Here is a 19,030-nt window from a genome sequence, read left to right as displayed (position 1 = left end):
ACATGCAAAGGTGCAAAATACGCCCATGTAGTTGTTACAGTCAGGTCACACGGTATATGCATCCATAGAAACAAATTAATATTGAATGTGAATGCACTTTTGATGTCTTTAGAGTTAACCTTTAACAACTTTTTTTTTATTTATGACTACGAATAATATTACAAATGACTGTAATACAGAATTATTTAATACAGAAGAAATAAATCGTGCCTAAAACATAACAAATAGATGTTTATTCAGGAAGCGTGCTATCAGAATAAGATGTTGCAATGTTACTTCCTGTGAATTTCATATATTTTGTTTAAACTAAACTGATAATTTATTTGGGTATCTGATATTGTTGGTAATAATATTGCACACCCATTTAATAAACTGTAAAACTGTGTTTTTGCATTAATATCTGTAACTAAATTTAGTTGTATACATTTTTACTGTAATGAAAGTGAACACACCACAACTAGATTATCACTAACAGTAATTCAACAATTACAACACTTCCTTCCCACCTTCTATAACTGTACACTCTGTGCTGTATGTTAAGTGAGTGCACACCTAATGTGTTTCCAATGCTCATAATGATTTATTTTAGTCATTGCCAGAACAGTCAAACTTCAGCCTTTTTTCTTCTTCTTCACTCTTTGCTTTTTCATGCTTTATTCTGTGCAAAGGCAAGAGAGCAGTAGATTGCAATAAGATAACCAATTATATGCTAGAGGAAACCAGCTTTTTTTTTCTGCTGCAGTTATCTGATGCTGCGGTGAGCAGAGGCAAAGGGCTGGAGTAATGTGACATTCACTCTGCCCTTTATCTTCTCTCATTGCTGTTTACCCCAGTCAGTTGAAAGTGGCTTGTGCTCTGTATCCTCCTGCTGCCAGAGAAACCTCACCAACATACATGCACACAGAGACACACACATAGACTCACAGGAATGTACACATACACACATAAGACACGCACATTCTCACCTCAGACAGTTAAGTGTCAGGTAGACTGGTGGCATAACCACTTTCCTCCTAGTGGCACCCACGTTAATTTTAGCACTACTGCACCTGCTGGAGCTAGTTGCTAACTGCATGTGATGCTACTTCGCTAGATGCTAAGAAGGTGTTTCCCAGCACTGGTTAGCAGGCAGGCTGTTGAAGGCCACCGCAGCAGGATGAGGGAGGCTGTGTGGGTGGCACTTTGGTCTGACATGTTTTTTCTGTTGTACCTTGACACGTGCTCTTGCACACTTTTCACTCCACTCCCATCTGGTTGAAATTTTGGACACTTTGTTGGAAAAAGGCACATTTTAGCTATAGCGGTGCTAAATTCCATAGCTCGCTAATCACAGGAACACACTGTATTCTTTGCAAATGTATATGTCAAGAATACGCAATGCACACTATGTGGATAAAAAAAATCCTCTCTTGTGAACAATCAAATCTATCTATCTATGACCTCTTTAGCTCTCTGCCCTAGTTACTGCACAGATAGACTGTACTGAGGATAAGCTACACATTGACATACCTCTTTGAGTGACAGTGGTGCAAGCTTTGACCTTAACCGACACCTGGATAGATTTTATATAAAAGTTCATTCCACTGTTGGACTTTAACCTTCAATAACATACTTTATTGCTGATTTGGTAACAGTTGCATTTTTACATAACCAGCAGATATAAAACAATATCAGCATTTATTTGGAGTCATGTTTTAGGACAACTTAAAAGTTAGTCTTCACTTTTTGTTTTTAGCTCTGTTTTGGTCTCCACAAACTCCTAAAGGGAAAACTCTGGCTTTTTATCAACTACATGATCCACTTTGTTTGCCACTGATGTTGTGTCTCCACCTAACACTTTCGGTATAGTACCCTCAGAACTGGTATGTAACCTGTATGGACATGTCTCTAAACCCTAGATCTGTTTAGTGTTTCCCCTGCAGACAGCACTCTTATATGTAGGCGGATCGCTGTACTGCTCTCTCCAGCTCTTACTGTATTTCCTCTTGACGGGCGATACAGCAGGACATTTGCACTTTTCTGATCGTCCACAGGATGAGGTTGTATGTCGACATTTTCAGAACAAATAAGAAGAGACGGGAGTGTTGAGTCTCTGTTGCAATCAAGGGGATATTTAAAAGAGCGCGTTTGTGCATCAAATCCTTGTAGAGCAAAAGTGATGATTCTCTATTGATTAATCAAAAGACTGCACTGTTTCTGGCTTCATCTTTTAGTATCGGATCAGTGTGCAAGGTACCTCAACAGAGGGATGATGAAAAATGGGACAGAAAGGAACAGCTCTATTAGTACAATAAAAACGCAAAAAACACTGAACATTTGATGTAAATGTTTGAATAAAGCCACTAAAAATCAGAAAATGAGAAGAAAAGTAGAGACTAAGTGAATTTATTTTCCCCAATGAAATCCCAATAGCCTATCATGTAGTAACACCTCTCAATCCACAGAATGTAATTGATTAAAGTTAAAAGTGAGTACATTTTCTTCCATAAAAGGCAGTGAAAGGCTGGATAATATTCATCTTTGGGTATTAAATAATCACAAACTTGGCAGGACTGTAACATGATCCAGCTGTGTGCTGTTTATTGACGGTTACATGGTGACACGGTTACATGAGTTCTGTGTATTAGAGTTTTTGAAACAGTTTTTGTCATTTACAACCACAAATATGAAGTTAGTTATTGTTAGCTTCTATTTCACACATCATCCTAAGATAAAGACTTCATTATTACTGTTTTGTATGTTTTGTTTTGCCTTGAGCGCCTGCATTTGGAACAGAAGTCATATAATTATTTGAAATGATCGCTCTGTGAAATTATTTTTGACAACAGATAAGTGAAAGACTAAATGAGACGGAAAAATAAACACAGAAACTGATTTAAAACTTCTTGAGGCCCTGTGATTGCTCTTAGGTCGGTGTGAGTTAGCATGCGTCACCACCACTGTTTAGATTTTTATCTTGTTGTGAACTCACTAACTCACAGTGAACCCAAGTTCATAGTGGAAACAAAACCTTTTTTAGCACCACCCCACCTGGCCTCCCTGCGCACACATGCACACACAAACACACACACACACACACACACACACACACACACACATGTACACACAGCCTTTCTCCTCAATCTCTTCTCCCATCTCTGCTGTTGACTGTTACTTCTGTTTTGTGGTTGCTCCAGTGCAACAGAAAGTGGATGAATGAGAGCTTCAGCCTACCTTTTTATTTTTATACATCACAAGATATAGGTGAAGCCGTAAGCGGTTGGAATCTAGATTATGTCTTTTGTGAACATTTTTTTTTCTCAAGCTTTTTCTGGTGCTGTGTGTATGTGTATGTGTGTGTCTGCATTGTTTCACTGTGGAATGCTTTAGACTTAATGATAACAAACAGAGCTCATGCTCATTAGATGTAAGCTGATGGATGGCACCATCACTGTGAATAAAACAAAATATTTCTTTAGCAGAATCAGCTGGAAAGGTAATGCAGATAGTCTTTTCAACACTTTTGAAACAGCCCTTTGAGCAAACTTGTCGATTCATATTTCCAATCTCTCTAACTGAATACTTTCTTGGATGGCACGAGGCCAGGAAATACCAAACAGAATTCCATCAGAATCCCTCTGAGAGATACGAGAAGCTGCTCCGTGTATCTCGATGATATCAGATCACGCCACTGACCGGAGCACAGTGCTTCCAGGTAAACATAGCCGGGGTTTTGCATATGAAAATGAACCAAGCAAGCAGATAAAGGTGAGGATACATACAGTAAGATGCTGGGCGTTGGTGGATGTGACCCCAGTGCTGCTGCAGAGCGTGCATATGTAGTGTGTGTGTGCAGGATCAAACTCTCACACCCAGGAAGAGGCCCTGTTTCCCTTATCTAACGACAACAGAGCATGTGTCGCCATGGCCACAGGCTGCGCTTTTTATGGGCTTTGTGTGAGTGTGTATGTGTATATGTGTGCGTGTGTGTGTGTGCCATGTTCATTGTTTGCCCATGTTCATTGTTTGCTTGGGGCGTGGTGCAACACCAGAATTGTTACTATAGTCTCTCTTTTTCTCTCCTCCTGCCATGCAACTCTGAAATCTATTTACTGTCGCTTTTTCTTTTCTTTCTTTCTTTCTTTCTTTCTTTCTGTCTTTCTTTCTTTCTTTCTAGTATTCTTTCACTCTCCTCTTCTCTCTGTCTCTTTCCTCTCAGCCTCTTTGTCTTTCACTCTTCCTCTGTTTTTAAGTGTGTGTGTCTATGTGTTAGTCTGCACACAAGTGTGTCTGTCTGTCTGTCTGTCTGTCTGTCTGTCTGTCTGTCTGTCTCATCCTTTCGTCTGGCTTTGAACCAGCAGTGACAAGTTGGGCAACATCAAAATTCAGTGGCACATTGTCTCAGGTTGAGGTTTGTTAGGTCTCTCCTACTGCTTAATTGAACAGAGGACGAGGGAGAGCGAGAGAGAGATGTAAAAAGAGAAATAAAGAGAAGAGGGGGAAGATGATGAAGAAGGGTGCTCAAACAGGCATACATATTGCATGAGTACCCCCCCACCCCCACCCCCCACCCACCACCACCACCACCACCACCACCACCACACCCCTTTCTTCACAGAATGGCTGTGTACTGTTCTGGGCTTATTAATTCCGCTCGGTGAGAGAATTATTTTTAGAGACTTGGTGTACTGGCAAAGGCTTTTAAAGTCACAAGTATTACACATTCTGCTTATAGATTCCCTTTTATGAATTGAAAAGTTCTAAAAGTTTGTTGTGGTTGCTCTTTCATGTGTTACTGTATGGTTTTTTTTGGGGGGGTTGCACTTTTGCAGATGCCGCAATGGTCGACTTGAATGTTGATTGTGTAAATGTAAAATTCTTCCCTTTTTTAAAATCTCATATCCTGTACCATACTGCATGAACTGTAATATGGTTTATGGTATGATAGTAAAGCCCAGTGGCAGACGATGTAAGATACTTTTAGTATTTTCACAATGTAAAAATACAAAAAGCATTGTAGGATGTAAGAGGGTGTTTTATTTATATAATTGGATTATTCATATGATTATTTTAATTTATAAGCACCGTTTTAAAGATCTGGGGTGTAGGATTTAGGGGGATATTTTGGCAGAAATGGAATATAAAATAACAAGTATGTTTTCTTTATTGTATAATCCAGTAAAAATAACAATTGTTTCATTTTTGTGACCTTAGAATGAGCCATTTATATCTACAGATGGAGCAGGTCCTTGTCCACACACATCACCATGTTATACAGCCATGATTTTACAGTAGACCCAGAACAGACAAAGCAAACACTGGCTCCAGATAGGGCCATTTGCAATTTTGCATTGGCCACCATGGTTAGCAGCCACGCAAAGAGTTGAACAGCACTGGAAAAACACAGATTTTTAAATTAAAACTGATTTTTTTTCCCACTTTTTTTTAACACTTTAAATAATCAGGTCTGTTTGTTTTGAAAAGGAAGAGACCTCTGCAGATAATTTTGCCCCTGCCAAAAACCTCTTGGATGTTTAGATCTTATGTTCTCAGAGAGAGTACACATTAGCAGGTGCTGGGCTAGCAGACGGTTCGCACAGCGAAGCAAAAACAAAGTAACATGTTACTGCTTTATTCAGTGTTCTTACCAGTTTAAATCAGTTTGTTTTAGAGAGGAAGAACCCTCTGTGGATAATTCAGCTCCCGATAAAAACCTCCGTCAGGATCAGAAAAAAAGGTTGGCACACAGGTGCTGGGCTAGTCGCCCGTCTGAGACAAGCCAAATAGCATTGGAGAAACAACGATTTGTAATGGGAAACTGGTATATTAAGCATTTTCACTGCTTTAAATCAAATGGTCCATTTAGTTTGGATAGAAAGAGACCTTTGCGGATAAATCGTCTTCTGTTAAAACAACGAACACTGAAGGATTTCTAACTGGGAATTCACACTCAGCACATAGAAGAAGTTTAAGCTGGTTGCAATCTGCAATCCTCACTGTGAGATGCCACTAAATCCTACACACTGTTAAATCAATGATGTGGAGTAAAACATGTCACATGTATCTCTGAAATGTAGTGAAACAGAAGAAAAAAGTAGCATGAAGTGGAGATACTAGTATGGTTAAGTTTAAGTAAAGTAAACATACTAGTTACTCCCACTCACCGCGCTTTTTGAGACAAGCTTGCAATAAGTAAACCAAACTTTTAGTTTAGTTATAGATATTGTCAGATACGTTAAGATGGGTCTCTGTTGTATTTGTGTGTTTCGAATCATTAGGTCCAGTTTTGTAAGTCATGGCAAATCTTATTTTATTTTCCTTCCAAGATAATTGGTTTCCTGTCCATCAAAATGAGGTTTTGTTTTTCATCATTGCCAGGTCATTTTTCTGTCTAATGACTGGACGGTGGTGGCATTACACAGACGCACAAGCGGTTCATCTCCGCCCAGCCCCCTTCACAAACAGATGTTGCCTGGGAGGCTTTATGAGGAGCTTATTTGAATTGTCCATCAATCAACAACAATCTTCAGTGGAGTCTGTAATTTTGCCTCCAATCCTGACATCAACTGTCTCACCGGTGCACTCTGAGATGAAAAGATCCCAGCATTGTATCGCACCATTAGCACTGTGTAAATATTACATGTTTTCCCTGGATATGCTAGTTAGCATTACTTCCACCTTGTGGCTTCATTATTTTTGAAACGCTCAGCTTTGTCGATGATTGCGAGGCATGACCTAGTTCTGGGACTCACTCTCTGTCTCTTTCACTGTCTTTACTTTCTCACTTTTCTTCCTCATTTACTCGTTCTCAACGTCTTTTTCATTCTCTCTCCCTCTCCTGCTCCACCTCATTTTCTCCTCACACTGAATCTGTCTACCTCTTTCTTTGTCATTTATTCATTGTCTTTCTCCATTTACTGCCTCAGCATCCCCTTCATCCTTTTAGTCTGTCTCTTTTCTGCCTCTCTGTAACTCTCATCCTCCTTCTCTCTCGTGTATGCATTCTTTATTTCTCAATTTGTCTCCCCTCCACAACCTATTATTATTTTTTCTCTATTCTCACCCCCTTCCCCCCTTCCCTTTCTCTCTCTCTCTCTTGCCCTCCCCACCTCTCCATCCTTCTCCATGTTTTTATTCCTCTCTCCCACCACCACGTGTGTCACGGAGGGAAACATCGCGAGCAGTGGTCCCTGCTGAACAATTACCATGCAAAGCAATCCAAATAGAGATGTTTGCCGAAAACAACATGTGTGTAATTACTGCTTAATGAGGCCCTTGTCTCAGGCAGAATGCCCAATTAGACTGCCGATGAGAAAGCGATGCCAAGGCCTACTGAAGAAAAAGAGTGAAGGGGGAGGAAAGAAGGGTAGGGAGGGAGATGGAGAAGTGGAGGGAGGTTGCAACACGGAGAGAGGTGGGGACAACGAGAACATAACGGGGAGTGGAAGGAGGAAGATGGAGAGAGTGAGGGTAGAAAATGAGAGAAGGGGAACAACAGAGAAAGAGAAGATGATTTCTGCAGTAAATGTGGAGTAATGGCAGAGCTGATAGCATTGAGCCGAGGATAAATTGGCATTTTAAGTGGGAGAGCGAGGCGGTGCAAAGGAGAGCTATTGAGAGAAGAGCGGGGGGGAAACAGCTTTACATTGCAATATATGAGCAGCCATGTTGAAGCACAAAATGGCTGACCTTTTCAGGCTGTCTTTGGCCTTTTTTGGGTAATATTACGTCACGGATGTAATTGGTGAAAATGAGCTTTGTCCGACCTCGTTGCTTCAATTTGAGGTGGAAAAAACAGCAATAAGGTTTTGCGTCGAGTTGGAAAATAAGCTACAAGATCTGGCAGCGTTTTGTGGTTAAAAATGCCATTATTCAGTGACTGTGCTCTCTTTTCACCCGAGAGAATCTTATCGTAAAGAAGCTCTCAAAATGGCTTCACGTCGCCAGTGATATCAAAGTGGATTTCAATGGAATGAAATTGCTCAGTTAGGCGAGGACAAGAGGCTTTCATGTGAGGAGCGAAGAGTTTATTGCAGATATGTCACCAAGGTCAACATCACTTTGGCCCTCTCAGTGAGCTACTGTCACTGCTCACTGCAGTTTAGTCAGGTGATAGACAGCGCCACGCTTCGTTAGGCAAATTAGCGTCTTAAGCAGGTAGCGCTTAACAATTAGTCATTATTCACTTGAAATAAAGATGTAGTTTTTTTTAGTCTGGGGCTTTTGGATTAATCATGTGCGGTGTGAATGAGGTTTAAATGCAATGCTTGTCTCAGTTTCATGTTTGCAGTTGGATGTAAATGTAATCATTAGAATAACCAAGTGAATCCTCACAAGGGCTTCCATGATATGCATCGTTAACCAACCATTGCCCTGAGGCAGGCACTCATTCCCCCGGCCTTTCTCCTGCAATAATGTACAGTAATTTCTCTTTCTCACCACTCTCATGCTCATTTAGCTGCTTCGACTTTTTTCCTGTCTACTAGTGTAGATATTAGATTTCACCCCCCAGGAATTCTGCCCATTTCCGTCCATTAGTCCACCTAGTTATTGTTTTGAGCAGGTATATCTCATGATCCATTTGTGCCTGCTCGTATCTTACATGTGTTTATCTTTCAAGTCGCTTTCTCCATAGGCACCAAGCGGACCACCCTCTAAATGAAAAGGGCCCCTCTGTATCTTCACATCTGAGGAATTTGACATGGAATGCTGTCTAGTTTGATCATGTTGTCTCTGCTGTCTGTTTCCCTGAGTCTTCTGTGCGTTGATATCACAAAGAGCGACCTCAGTCAACAAACAAAAAGGAGGCTTTATTTGGCACGTTGGTGTTTTTTGCGTGTTCATGAACGTTATTATCCAGTCCAGTCAAGGTTTGCTTCATTTGCTGCAAGCGTGATATGACAAAGCTTGAAGCCTTTGAAAGCCAAGGGCGTTTCACACAGCACAGCTCTTGGTAACATGGTAGCAGTTTCTCAGTCACCTTGACACTGCACAGGTTCAGTTACTGAGACATTTTATTGGGCCAAATCTCATTTTCTCTGGAGCTAAAAGCAGAATCTTTTTGTATTTTGTGCAACAAAACATCCCTCCATCGAACAAGTGCCTTCATCTCCCCCCTCAATGCAGATGCCACAATCCTTTCCTCTGTTTTCTCTGGTCATGTCGCACCAATTTCAACAGTATTTGCATCTTTCTATTGCATAGACAGCCCAGTTTTGTGAAAAAACCATCTTTCCAGCAGTAAAATGCTTCTTTAAGGTCTTTAGCTTGCTGACACTAGAGCTTGAGTGTTCCATGTCAGCTGGTGACCTGGTGTTGTTTCCCAGCATCCCTGGGGGTCAAGGGTCATTTGTCGTGTCAAACAGTGTTTTGGCACCTGCAGCGAGTGATCTTTCAATGCCTTATTAGCTCGATCCTGAAGACACAGCATGCCCCCACTGTGCAGCACACACACACACACACACACACACACACACACACACACACACACACACACACACACACACACACACAGGGCCCACAGTCTCAAAGACAGGCATACACACACTTTACTACTGTATGCACTCACAGTTTCATTCACACTCATTCTCAGACACACAGCAGAGCCCACAGGGAAAAGCCCATCTCCCGTCACTGTGCTCATGTAGCCTAATTACCGGCCCACTGACGAGCAGTAATTACCCACGCTGCCATGCCACCACGAGGTTTAACCGAAGTGACAAAGTCATTAGTCTCACACTTCAGGCCACCCGTAAAGAGCTTTTCCTCTTTGCACCTCCTCCGCAGCCCCCATTTTTGTTTTTTTGCAAATCTCCTCTTGCATATCATGTTTATTTCTCCTTTCTGTTTCTGTCCACAGTTTGATGGTGACAACATGTACATGAATGACAATAACCAAGAGTTTCGGTCGCCAAACCAGGTAAGACAGCCCACACCTTTTCCCATAAACCCCACAGACTCGTTTAAATAAATATCTGCAGAAGCTGTCATGTTATTAGCTGCAGTTTTGCAGCTGTCAGCATTTAACAAGAAGAGTTTATAGAATTATATGTTTTGGTAAGTACTGGAAAATAATAAATGAACATGTTTGCCAGTAAAGGTGCTCATTAACTGAAGATGATGTTGGTTGGAAATTGCAGTAAAACTGGAAAATAGCTACAATATACTGGTTAATGTGTTTGGAAAACACAAGTCACTGCAGCATGTGAACACCCTGTCATTATTAACTTCTGTGGGCATGACATGCTAAATTATATCCTAACATTGACCACTGTGGTAAAATGAAAACAGTGTAAATATAAAAATTTGGCTTGCTTTAAAATCATGTGAAGTCAAGTCAAGTGTTTCTAAAAAGCTGATGATAAAAGATAAGACTAATAAAAACAAAATGTGTTAACAAGTGAAACCAGTGTTTCTGCTGCAGTGGCTGTGGGTGTATGTGAACTGGGTTAGATGTTTGACATTATATTATTTCTTTGTTGACTGTGAAATTATCAACTTCACATATTTCCCTGCTGGGAAAACTGTGAGGAGCTACAATAGAAATGATCCTACAACCACCAAGTAATGATTACTATTAGGCAAATATCTCCATTCAGCATACCTTCAAACTTCAAAATTTCATTAATCATAGAATCATTACAATCGACTCAATCGGTGTCCTGAAAAAATTCAAATGTATTTTAAATGTGTTCTCAATAAATCAAGTTGTGAAATCATAGTTGTCCAGATTCCACTACTCTGGCTTTTGAGCTCTATGTGGGTTAGACATGAGGGACTAGACATGCAGAGCTGATGCTAGCAGCATGGCTCTAGGCTTGGCTATGCCATCTGACAGTCTATAGGTCTGTCTTCTGTCCAGAATAAATTATCTCAAATACTTCCAGATGGATTGCTACAAAATGTTCCAGAGGTAGTCATGGTTCCTCGAAATTGAAGACGAGTGGCATTGGTGATCCCCTAACTTTTACTGTAGCGCCACCAACAGGCTGACATTTTTAGTTTTTATGAAAGTTGCGACAGTCAGTGGTCTGCAGAGTTTTTACTCCATCTTCTAGCATCTGCTCAGTTTGCTTGGAAAGACAAAGGTGGTACAAAAAAAAGCACCAGGTATATCTTCAACTTTTTCCAATGGAAACAACAAAAAAGGGTCCAAGCAAGTTGAGTTGACTCTAACCATCCCATGCCACGCTGTGAAAATGCAGCATAAGATGATGAACATTGAATAACTTTATTGTGCAGGACAGTATCGCAATTCACAAATCAACAGATTAAGACAGCATGTTTGAATCTGTTTTGTTTTTGTTTTTTTATTTTTGCTGCATAGCATCTAACCTAGTTTTGCTATCATGTGGATCTTGACTGAGCAACTGTTTTTCTGATCAGATAAACTCAGTGAAAGCATCGAATGTATGTGGTCTCCAGGTTAACAGTTTAACGAGGTGTCATGTAAAAAATGTGCAGTTTGTCAGATCAGCTGATCTCTAAAACTTTCTCTACAAATCTTTACAACATAATATTAATAATATAACATAATATTATTAATATTAAGCCTCAATCTAAAAAAAAGGCATTCATGACTTTGACCATATTTGACAGAGTAGGAAAAAGACTTAATTCCTTGTAAGCCAAAGTATCCCTTAAAGTCCCAAAACATGTGCAGTTTGATACATTTTCTCAAAAGCATATTAACATAACATATATCTTAGATATCAGAGACCTAATGTCAGAGGGATTAAACCATCAACCCTGACGGTGTTAGTGCAACATCACTAAAACTCACAGAAACACCAGCACAAACATGTTACCATTCAAGGCTTATAAAGTACTTGTCCCAGTCTGGAGTGGCACAGTCCCAGTCTCACAGTCAGTGAGTTAGACAGGCACGGCACTGAGAGCTCCCAGCTGGTAGACGGAAACACATGGCCGGACATATGGCAGAATTTGGAGCTCCAGGATTTGTTGATCCAGCAGCGAGGGCTTCATGTTCTGACAAAACACGATGAGGTGGAGGCTCCTTGTCAATTAGCGCCTCGCCAAATACTGTCAGAGAGTCACGGGACAAGGCCAGAGGGCTGAGGACGCCAGGGCACACACACTCTCTCTCTCACACAAACACACACACACATACTCACACGTACTGTAGCAGGAACTGACACATTCTCTGACACAAAGTTATTCATAACTCATAAGCACATGCACAGGACAACGTCCTCAATTTCAGTTTGTTTCACACACATACTGTACAAACTGCGTGTGCACACACACACGCACAGATATATTCATACTTATATACTTGTGAGGACCCACATTGACATAAGGAATTCCTTTGCCCATATCCTTAATCTTTACACAAAGGGTAAGTTTACCCAACTGACAAAAAGGACATTTTCTCACTTGCCTAGCAGTGCACATAGTTTTGCTTTTTTATGTCTCACTCCCAACTCGCCATTTACTGACACTTGGTCAGTGGTCCTCAGCGTCAGACACAGATGCACCAAAGCACCCTTTGGAAGCAGCATGACATGCACCACACAAAAGCATTTTTTGACAATCCAAGCAACTGCCAGGGCGAGAGTCTGCATCGGGTGGGCAGGAAGGGGAGGTGAATGGGTCAAACAGACTCTAGACTTCAACCCGTAAGACTGCTGTTCATGTTCTGTGTGAAACCAAAAATCAGTTATTTTAGTAACAACCTAGTGAGCTAGTTTGTGTAGCATGCAATGCTAGTAATGTATGTCAAATGACATTTGTGATGTATATGATGTAACTTTGGAGTACTTTATTAACAAATGTACTTATTTTAAACCATATTTCTAAACCTAACCACATGCTTGTGTTACCTATGAATAAGGAAGTAAACTTAAAGCTACCTTGATTTGTGTTGAATGCATTTAATGAGCAGAAACTGTAAATTTGCTTTGAAAACCTATTTCCAAAATGAACAAACACAATGCATGTAATGTGCATGAATTGCCACATGGTGCTGAAGTGTGTAAATTGATGCTTGAGGGGTACCAAAAGCAACATAATTTGAGTTGGGAATGATGTTTTGTGTTGAGAGATAGCTGCTGGTAAAACAACACAATGAGAATTAATTAAATGTTACATGTGGTCCTCAGTGTGTTTCAAAAACTCAGCAGCCACTTCCCTTTCCACAAACAATTTTGTGGTTGCTCTGGATAATCAACAAACCGTGCATTAAACTTTTTTTTCTCTGTTGTAATTTGTATGAAGTGACCCTTTAAAGTAATCTAATTATAACATTAACCCTAAAACCATCTGTAAACACTCAAGCAGCCCTTTGAAGATGTGAGAACCAGACAAAATGTCCTCAATTTCCAAAAATGTGCTTACTCTCAGGGTGTAAAACTTAAATTGGTCCGTGCGAAGATTGAGGAACAAGAACATATATATGTGCACATAAATACACACACACACACACGCTTGTAAACCCATATACACACACACACACACACACACGCATACTCTCATAAACCCTAACACACACACACACACACATATATACACACCGTCATCCTATGGCCATAAGGTTGTCTTTCCTTTGATGTCAGGATTGACTGACTATAATGAGGGGTCGAGTGGGAGCTTTAGCAGCTTATTGTCTACTTATAGCACACATCACAGACTATGGGGTCCATCGTTGTTAGCCACGTTTTCTCGTCTGCCCTAATTATGTCACTTTGCATGCATACATGGTTGTGTGCTAATTGGGATAAATGTCCAGCTTTGTAGTTTCTCTGCTGCAGCGGTCATGTGTCAATCATCGACACCCACTCCAGGTTTGCAGTGTTGTGTCAACAAATACCTTCTTAGTGGATAAGGCAATTTGGTCTTTTCAAAACATGCCAGTTGCAGTTGATGCTCTGTCAGCGATCATCAAATAGAAGCTTACACACCAGGTCTAAATAGTCCTTTTTTTTGTTTGGCATCCACTTTTTTATGCAAAAAAAAAAACATTTTAAAACTTGGAAGAGGTAGAATGTGCTGCCTCGCTCTTAAGTTGAAGGTTGTTGCAGCGCTCATGGCAAGTAACTGAGTGGCTGGCACTAAAGTCAATGTCTAGGCTCAACTTTTTCATAAGTTTGACAACCCGTAACCCACCTTTGTTGTAGGAGCTTGCCAAATCATTACATTCCTCTTGTCTAGTGCAGAAGTTTATACACCTTTCCTTGTAATTTAGCACGTCCTCTAGTGTTGGGATCTTGACCAGAATTAATCATTTCTGTGGATTTCAGCAGTACTTGGGTACAAGCCATGCATTTGCAATGGTTAACCTGCCAAAGGGTCTGAAGAGGTTAACTTATAAATATCTTCAAAGCCACCACATCCATGGAATCTATGCATTTTCTCAATGCGTCATACAAAATCTGTCGCTCCGACTGCTCGCTGTGCATCTGAGTTGATCTTTTCTTAATTGACGCTTAATTGCGTGCATTAGCTGTGCAGTGGTTTGTCACATACTGATTGCTTTTGAAGTTAAATCAGACAAATTTGAGGTTCATATCTGGAATCATTTTCTGCATCAAATTGATTACTGTCTAATGAATATGCTGAATACATTCCCGCATCCTGGTGCATATGTATTATTTTGTATGTGTTTTCATCAAGTGATGAAACAGAAGGAGATGCTGAGATGCAGGTAGCATTTCTGCTGTTTCTCTTCTGTTTATTCTGTGTGAACATCACTGCACTAAGACTTTTATTCTTAGAGATACAGCATGTTCTCAATAATCAAACATATTGGGAAAGATGGAGCCTCTATTTCTTCATGCAAGTTTTTAACACTGTATTGAGATGCCCATCTGAACTTTACATGATGTGTGCCTGTGAAAAAGGTGCATGTAGCCAGAACAGAGACTCCTTTGTTTGCATGTCTGGGGTCTTCCACAGCGTACGCACTGAGGTAGCAGTTTGACTGGAGATTGCATTACACATAACATCTCTGGGCTTTTAAAAAGAGAAAACCGCTAATCAGAAACAGCTTTAAAGGGGCCGTTTACTGTATGCTTGGACACAATCTGTCCATTCAAACAAGATGTTTTCAAGGCTTTGAATACTCTATGGTTTCTGTACAAGATATGCGAGTGTGAGCTGCACATATGTAGGTCCCAGACGTTTCGATCGTATTGATGTTTTTCATTTGGTTCATCTGTTGAGGTTTCAGTTTATAAGCAAAAGTGGGGGCGTATATTTTGTTGATCAGCCAGTGTTGATTATATCTGCCCACGCACAAAGATACTAAGGGGATAGTTTGTTAAATTAAAGATTATTTAACATTTCCATCATCCTGATTGTCTGAGAATGTTCTAGTGAGCCATACAGAGTTTGAATGACAACATTTTTCAGAAGCCTGAGGGCTTTTGCAGGCCAGGAGTAAGTCTTTATGCAATCAATACTTTTTCAAAATGCTATTGTAGTTTCACACAGAACACAAATATTACATGGCAACAAATCTATGTCACTTTTTTTTCAGAATGAGGCTACTTTTTCTGAGCTCTCACACTATGACTAAAGTCACCAACCAATCATGTTGTGCCTGTGCTTTTGAGGATTATAAAATAACAACACTGAGGCTCCATAGTCAAACTTTATTACTCCTTTTGGCCTTGACAAAGGCAGTGCCTACCAGATCTACTCCTTCCATTCTTACATTTCACAATAAAAGCCCCAGACTTATACTCTACATAACTGTTTACTAGAGGGAAAAAAATAACTAAGATTAAGCTAAATAACAATTTACCCTGAACAAACTGTCAGGTGCTAATTGGCAAACTATGGATACTATTATACATTTTATATTTGTATATTATGTAGCCTTTATGTTGAAATGTTTCAAAACGGCTGTGAATAACATGGTGTTAGATGAAGGCACAAAAACTTTTTGTTAATGTTAGTAAATGATCATGATTTGGCTTAAAATACCCTGTTCGGGGGGCAAGAAAAGCAGAGATGTCTCTGTAAAAACTAACAGCTTTTTGTGGCACTATCCCCACCGAGGGGTCGCTACAAAATGCCCATGTTAGGAGCCTAAAAAGCAGCTGGAAACACCAAGCAATGACTCGCTAAAACACGACTGATTCTGTTGTTTGTCGGTCTCAAGCAGTGGTCTGCAGCTTGGCAGGCGTTTTGACTCCGGTTTCCACTGCTCGGTGACAAAGCTAGCTCACATATTACGTCACTTTAGAAGCGTTGATATGGTATGTAAGAAATGTGCAAATGCAGCATATTCATGGTGTGCAGAAATGCACAATGCCAATATCTTCTTCTGGCAACTGAGCTGCGTGTAAAAGGCCCCAAGGTCACAGATTTTGTCACTGATTCAAATACACACATGCCTTATGAGTGCTCACTGACTGCCGATTCCCCAGTTATAAATCTTTAAGAATGGGATGTCATCTCTCAGTGTTGTTGTAATTAGGCATACTGAAATAAGTCTTAAATCAGCATATTTCTTCCAATAATGTGAAAAAAAGTGCTCTACCAATTGTTACTGCAGACACGTCAGTCACTACTGAAGGCAAAATAACCCCCCTCCCAAACAGTAACAGCTCACTTGAGCATGGTTTGAGGCTGAATAATAAGGTGGAAATTACAGTTCATTATCAGGCTATCATGCATGCCAAATAATGCTGACTCCAGTGTATATTTTTGCAGCACTATAATAGCTGCATGAGAATGATCACAGCCAAACCAAAATGGCTGCCTCCAACCACACCCACACATATTCTAATTTTGTGTAAAGGACAATAAGTGTTCTTCATTTAGATTCATATCAGGCCTAAACTGTTTGAGTGATTGTGCAGACTTGTACCTCCATGTATATTTCTGTGTGTTTTGGCTGGCTTCTCCTCACCCTATAATCAGTCTGTGTGGAAGCATGTCCATGTGTATATACGATAGATTAGGGAAAATTAAAGACAAAACAGGGGTAGATTTAGAGAAATAGCCGGTTAGGGATGAAGTTTGAAAGAGAAAACAAGCCAGTCAGGAAGCGGGAGAGTAATTTTGTGTGTCTCTTCCTCTCTTGTGTTGTACTTGTTGCATTGTGTTCCTGTGCAGGAGAGGAAGCTCAGGGGCCACTGGTCTTCAGAGAAGCAGCAAGTTTCAGCCTGTTTGTGCCTCTGTGTTTTCTGTTTCCAGGTGTCTTGCTGAGCCATGCGTCTCTATCGATTTGGCCGGCTGCAAGAGAACAGTGGCTCATAGTCGAGATTAGAATAGAAACCTCACTTGTTGGATACAGCCGCGCGCTCTCTCTCTCTCACTCGTTTTCTTCTTATCTTTATGTCTCTGTCAGTTTATTTTTATGTATTTCTTAACTCTGACACTCCCTCACTCTCTCTCATTCTGTGTATTTCTCTGGTTTTTCGCCTACGTTCTCCCACCAGACTCCTTTCACCTGAAAACGTATGGCTCTCAAACATACATCAACTTTCCTTCATACACATGACTCAAATATCCCTTCCCACACTCAGTTCACTTCAACCCAGTTCAATTAAGCTTTAATGGCACTGTGTTTTGATTTTTTTCACCAAAGCATATGCACATATACACAAAGTAATGATCCACAGTTCATCAGATTTAATAACTACACTTTAAGTAAAAATAACAACAACTCTAAGTAACTTAGCTTGCTCAAGATTTTGAGTTAAGTGACTAATTTGTCCAATCGTTTCATTAGTTGTTCTAATGCAAAAATTACTAAGTCAAATTTACTCAACTTAACTGAAAGACAGAAATCAAGTTAATGTTAAAGTACATACACAATAGGTTTAGTGCTGACCAATAAATGTGACTTTTGTGTCACATTATAAATGTGACTTTTGTTTGGAAAGTGGTTGAAGTGGAGTTTTTGATTACAGAAAAGGCAACGTGACAAATACAAAAATATTAACTTTCTTTAAAAAATAAATAAATGTAAGACTCTCTGGCTCAAATGCATTTTGCTAAGTATGACAACTTAAGGAAATAGTTTAACATTTTATTACAAATGTATGTTATTACTGTCTTGCCAAGAGTCAGATGAGAAGATTGATGCTGCTCTAAAGTTTTATATAGATAGTAAGGTAGAGGCAGGAGAGCTCGGGGAGACTTCTTATTGATCCCACTGCATTTCTTATCAAATCCAGCCCCACTGTTCTGTGATTATATGAGCTCTAACAGTGACCTCTTTGCACTGGGAAGTGTACAGGGTTTCGAAGCCAGTTTTTGTAGTGGCTACACAGTGGAATCACAACTTCTGAGACTGTCACGTGACAGCATTTGGCCCAAAAAGATTTTTTCCCATAGATTTACATCATGAAAAAGACAGCTGTAAATTAATGGCAGATTTATTTATTTTATTTTTTTTTGAGCATCACACACCCCGTGCACTGACTTGTTGTTTCGGATTTGATAGTTCAGTCTGATGACATTTAGAAAGTCTAAAAGAGCTGCAAGATCATTTTATCCCCATTGAAGTTAGCAGAGTGCTAAACCACAAATATCCAGCTTGGGCAGCGGCAGTGCTGATAATCACTGTAACTTTATAAGCAGCAGTTTAATTTTTTGTTTTGCTTCACGCACCACTAAGAAACTTTCATAGGAACATAGTGGTCCTGTGTCAGACGCTATATACATCTATGATCATTATTGATCCCACTGCATTTCTTGTCAAGTCAACAAAGCAACAAATACTAGCCTATCACAGCACAGTCCAATCCCACTTCTTTCCAAGAAATGTACATCTATAGTATATGTATAGGATATGTAGCATAACACAACATGCAACAGAGATGAAGGACAGAAAATTTAATGGAGTAGCTCAATATTTTGAGAAATACACCTATTCATTATTCTCATGTCTGTGCGTTCAATATGAAACCAGCAGCCTGCTTAGCTTTGCCTAGCTTAGCATGCAAACTGGAAACAGGAAAACAGCTAGCCTGGCTCTGTCCTCAGGTAAAATAAATGTGCTTACCAACATCTCTGAAGCCTACTAATTAACACATTATATCATGTTTGTTCAAGCTAAACTAACCAGCTGCTGGCG

General features: G+C 40.1%; 1 protein-coding gene across 3 annotated transcripts in view; it reads left to right on the top strand.

The window, feature by feature from the left end:
* LOC121947313 (thymocyte selection-associated high mobility group box protein TOX-like) overlaps positions 1-19,030 on the top strand; it is a 95,587-nt gene that overhangs the window by 35,706 nt on the left and 40,851 nt on the right. For all 3 annotated transcript variants that reach the window (XM_042492301.1, XM_042492299.1, XM_042492302.1), the window contains one exon: positions 9,839-9,898. In XM_042492301.1, the coding sequence (XP_042348235.1) occupies positions 9,839-9,898 (60 nt within the window). The remainder of the gene's footprint in view (positions 1-9,838; positions 9,899-19,030) is intronic.

Source organism: Plectropomus leopardus, chromosome 8, assembly GCF_008729295.1.
Source record: "Plectropomus leopardus isolate mb chromosome 8, YSFRI_Pleo_2.0, whole genome shotgun sequence".
In the NCBI taxonomy this organism is placed as follows: Eukaryota; Metazoa; Chordata; class Actinopteri; order Perciformes; family Serranidae; genus Plectropomus; species Plectropomus leopardus.
The sequence above is the reverse complement of the archived record's forward strand: the minus strand, read 5'-3'. Positions and strand labels throughout refer to the sequence as shown.